General features: G+C 46.3%; 1 protein-coding gene across 1 annotated transcript; it reads left to right on the top strand.

Annotated features, from left to right (window-relative positions):
• The first annotated feature begins 3,055 nt into the window (after positions 1-3,055).
• On the top strand, positions 3,056-4,543 carry LOC128699944 (sex peptide receptor-like). Its single transcript, XM_070102487.1, has one exon. The coding sequence runs from the start codon at positions 3,347-3,349 to the stop codon at positions 4,541-4,543; it is 1,197 nt and encodes a 398-aa protein (XP_069958588.1). The 5' UTR covers positions 3,056-3,346.
• Positions 4,544-5,089: the final 546 nt, after the last annotated feature.

The raw sequence follows: 5,089 nt of genomic DNA on the forward strand, positions 1-5,089 counted from the left end.
GTGGTAGTGATGTTGTGGTGGTGATTTTGTGGTGGTGATGCTGAGGTGGTGATGTTGTGGTAGTGATGTTGTGGTAGTGATGTTGTGGTAGTGATGTTGTGGTGGTGATGTTGTGGTGGTGATGTTGTGGTGGTGATGTTGTGGTGGTGATGTTGTGGTAGTGATGTTGTGGTGGTGATGTTGTGGTGGTGATGTTGTGGTGGTGATGTTGTGGTGGTGATGTTGTGGTAGTGATGTTGTGGTAGTGATGTTGTGGTGGTGATGTTGTGGTGGTGATGTTGTGGTAGTGATGTTGTGATGGTGATGTTGTGGTAGTGATGTGATGGTGTTGTGGTGGTGATGTTGTGGTGGTGATGTTGTGGTGGTGATGTTGGGATGGTGATGTTGTGGTAGTGATGTTGTGGTAGTGATGTTCTGATGGTGATGTGGTGGTGATGTTGTGGTGGTGATGTTGTGGTAGTGATGTGATGGTGTAGTGGTGGTGATGTTGTGGTGGTGATGTGATGGTGATGTTGTGGTAGCGATATTGTGGTAGTGATGTTGTGGTAGTAATGTTGTGGTAGTGATGTTGCCATCATGATGTTGTGGTGGTGATGTTGTGATTTTTATGATGTGGTGGTGATGTTGTGGTAGTGATGTTGTGATGGTGATGTTGTGGTGGTGATGTTGTGGTAGTGATGTTGTGTTAGTGTTGTTGTGGTGGTGATGTTGTGGTAGTGATGTTGTGGTAGTGATGTGGTGGTGGTGATGTGATGGTGATGTTGTGGTAGTGATGTTGTGGCAGTGATGTTGTGGTGGTGATGTTGTGGTGGTGATGTTGTTGTGGGGATGTTGTGGTGGTGATGTTGTGGTGGTGATGTTGTGGTGGTGATGTTGTGATGGTGATGTTGTGGTAGTGATGTTGTGATGGTGATGTTGTGGTGGTGATGTTGTGATGGTGATTTTGTGGTAGTGATGTTGTGATGGTGATGTTGTGATGGTGATGTTGTGGTAGTAATGTTGTGGTAGTGATGATGTGATGGTGATGTTGTGATGGTTGTGTTGTGGTAGTGATGTTGTGGTAGTGACGTTGTGATGGTGATGTTGTGGTGGTGATGTTGTAGTAGTGATGTTGTGGAGGTGATGTTGTGGTGGTGATGTTGTGGTAGTGATGTTGTAATGGTGATGTTGTGATGGTGATGTTGTGGTAGTGATGTTGTGATGGTGATGTTGTGGTGGTGATGTTGTGGTAGTGATGTTGTGGTGGTGATGTTGTGATGATGTTGTGGTGGTGATGTTGTGATGATGTTGTGATGTTGCGATGGTGATGTTTTGGTGGTGATGTTGTGATGATGTTGTGGTGGTGATGTTGTGATGATGTGATGTTGTGGTGGTGATGTTGTGATGGTGATGTGGTGGTGATGTTGTGATGGTGATGTTGTGGTGGTGATGTTGTGGTGGTGATGTTGTGGTGGTGATGTGGTGATGTTGTGGTGGTGATGTTGTGGTATTGATGTGGTGGTGATGTTGTAGTGGTGATGTTGTGGTGGTGATGTTGTGGTGGTGATGTGGTGATGCTGTGATGGTGACGTTGTGATGATGTTGTGGTGATGTTGTGTTGGTGATGTGGTGATGTTGTGGTGGTGATGTTGTGGTGGTGATGTGGTGATGTGGTGATGCTGTGATGGTGACGTTGTGATGGTGATGTTGTGGTCATGTGTTGGTGATGTGGTGATGTTGTGGTAGTGATGTGATGGTGATGTGGTGGTGATGTTGTGGTGGTGATATTGTGGTAGTGATGTGATGGTGTTGTGGTGGTGATGTTGTGGTGGTGATGTGATGGTGATGTTGTGATGGTGATGTTGTGGTGATGTGGTGATGTTATGGTGGTGATGTTGTGGTGGTGATGTTGTGGTGATGTGGTGATGCTGTGATGGTGACGTTGTGATGGTGATGTTGTGGTGATGTTGTGTTGGTGATGTGGTGATGTTGTGGTGGTGATGTTGTGGTGGTGATGTTGTGGTGGTGATGTTCTGGTGGTGATGTTCTGGTGGTGATGTTGTGGTGGTGATGTGATGGTGATGTTGTGATGGTGATGTTGTGGTGGTGATGTTGTGGTGATGTGGTGGTGATGTTGTGGTGATGTTGTGATGTTGTGGTGGTGATGTGATGTTGTGGCGATGTTGTGGTGATGTTGTGATGGTGATGTTGTGATGGTGATGTTGTTGTGGTGATGTTGTGGTGGTGATGTGGTGATGTGGTGGTGATGTTGTGGTGGTGATGTTGTGGTGGTGATGTTGTGGTGGTGATGTTGTGGTGGTGATGTTGTGGTGGTGATGTTGTGGTGATGTTGTGGTGGTGATGTTGTGGTGGTGATGTTGTGGTGGTGATGTTGTGGTGGTGATGTTGTGGTGGTGATGTTGTGATGTTCTGGTGGTGATGTTCTGGTGGTGATGTTGTTGTGGTGATGTTGTGATGGTGATGTTGTTGTGGTGATGTTGTGGTGGTGATGTGGTGGTGATGTTGTGGTGGTGATGTTGTGGTGGTGATGTTGTGGTGGTTGAGGCCAGAAGAGGAGAGTCTAGTCAGTCTTCCAACAGACGGGGAGTGAAGAGAACAGTCGCTGCTTCTCTTTCTGGCACACTCTGGCACACTGGCATACTCTGGCACACTGGCACACTCTGGCACACTCTGGCACACTCTGGCACACTCTGGCACTGACTTCATCATTATAAATCTTGTGGTAGAGTGACGGTGGCCAATTATCATTCATCCTTCACAACAACACTGGCAGATGTTCTGACTTGCTCGACCTTATGGAACCCAAAAACACTTTTTTATAGATAAAAATAAGATTTTTTTTATTTGTCACTTGCTCATATGGAGTCAATGTTGTTAGTGACGTGGCTATTACGCTCTCATAAGTGTCCACAGGCCACATAACAGTGCAGGAACGCCCTTCGTAATGCCAGCTAGTAAATAAACGTCTGGCGTTTGTCTGTGTTGCTTATCCACCATGAAATAATTTTGAGTTTTATTACCAAATGATAGCAACTAGCAATGAAGGTGAGTCGGAAGTCTTTGGAAAATGATAGCAACTAGCAATGAAGGTGAGTCGGAAGTCTTTGGAAAATGATAGCAACTAGCAATGAAGGTGAGTCGGAAGTCTTTGGAAAATGATAGCAACTAGCAATGAAGGTGAGTCGGAAGTCTTTGGAAAATGATAACAACTAGCAATGAAGGTGAGTCGGAAGTCTTTGGAAAGTGTTAAACAGTTAATGATGATGGCGTGATCTTTCTGGCTGTTGAGGCCTAATTAGTAACTTCTGCTCATTTGCATGCATATCTCACTACCTCCACCGCCACCATGGTCGGAGAGACTCTGGTAAATTATGGCATCAACTTGTCCGACAGTAAATTTGTGATACTGAACACGACTTGTTTGAACAACGATGGCGCCGACATTCTCAATGTTAGTAATCTGTATCCTCTGGACCTGGCTATGCCACTCTATGGGTACGCTATGCCAGTGTTGCTACTGGTGACTACTGTGGCCAACACTATCATCGTGGCTATTTTGGGGCAGCAACACATGCGATCTCCAACAAATGCGGTGCTCATGGCTATGGCGCTCTCAGACATGCTCACTGTGCTCTTCCCAGAGCCCGTGTTCTTCTACATGTACACTCTGAACAACCACGCTAAGCCCCTCTATCCCCAGGCTGCTTGCTACACCTGGGGCTTCTTGCACGAGGACATCCCTAACTTGTTCCACACGGCTTCCATCTGGCTGACGGTGGCCCTGGCGGTACAGCGGTACATCTACGTGTGTCACCCTCCTGTGGCTCGCACCTGGTGCACGCTACCCCGTGTTATCAAGGCTATCATCTGGATCTTCATCTTTGCCACCATCCACCAGGCGCCAAAAATCTTCGACACAGTGTACGATTCCACAGAAGTTGAATGGCAAGGCGAGTGTGTGTGTGTTTGTAGCGAGCGATTCAGTGACTGGGTGACGCAGATCACTCCAAACATCTACTTCCAGATCTACTTCTGGTTCCGGGTGGTGTTTGTGCACTTGGGTCCGTGCACGGTGCTCGTGGTGCTCAACTTTCTCCTCTTCAGGGCCATGAAGGAGGCACAGAAGCGCAGGAAGAAACTTCTACACGACAAGAACTCAAAGAGGGAGTGCAAGAAACTGAGTGACTCCAACTGTACCACACTGATGTTGATAGCTGTGGTGTCAGTGTTCCTGGTGACAGAGATTCCCCTGGCAGTAATCACACTCCTTCACATCATCTCCAACATGGGCATCGTTATATTCTCCAACGATTCCTACTACATGCTCATGTATTTCTTCATCATCTCCAATTCCTTCATCATATTCTCCTACCCCATCAACTTTGCCATCTGCTGTGGCATGTCGCGACAGTTCAGAGAGACGTTCAGCGACCTCTTCATTCCCAGCCGCCATACATCGCGAAGAGAAAACACCACACGCAGTTCAAGGAGGAGCTGCTGTACACGCACTTACCGATCCTGCACATCTGATACTGTTATATGAGGGCAGGTGACAGCAGGTGAAGGAGCAGGTTTACGCCGTTCTTCAGTTGGCTGCCATCTTTCACCAAATATATCGAATCCAAGTTAAGTAAAGAGATAGGAGGGTCATTAAATATTTATTACACAAATAGTCGCAGTGCTAGGAATAAGATGGACGAGTTGAGACTAGTTGCTAGTGCAGGTAACATAGATGTATTTGCCATTACTGAGACGTGGTTTAATTCAAAAAGTCGGGACATGCCTGCAGAATGTCACATTCAGGGTTTTAAATTGTTCCAAGTAGATAGAAGTATCGGGAATTGGGGTGGGGTGGCATTGTATGTCCGAGATCGCTTGAACTGTTGCATTAAAACGGGTATTAAGTCTGTAGTAACACATACAGAGTCTGTTTGGATAGAATTTTCAGAGGGACATGAAAAATTAATTTTAGGTGTGATATACCGTCCCCCAAATTTAGATAGGGACCAAGGGAGACTACTATGGGAGGAAATTGTTAGGGCCACAAGGCACGATAATGTAGTAATTCTAGGAGACTTTAACTTTAGTC

The sequence above is a fragment of the Cherax quadricarinatus genome, chromosome 81 (assembly GCF_038502225.1).
Source record: "Cherax quadricarinatus isolate ZL_2023a chromosome 81, ASM3850222v1, whole genome shotgun sequence".
In the NCBI taxonomy this organism is placed as follows: Eukaryota; Metazoa; Arthropoda; class Malacostraca; order Decapoda; family Parastacidae; genus Cherax; species Cherax quadricarinatus.

Excerpts from the sequence above, each read along its gene's own strand:
- LOC128699944 (XM_070102487.1), top strand. The coding sequence starts at position 3,347 with ATGGTCGGAGAGACTCTGGTAAATTATGGCATCAACTTGTCCGACAGT.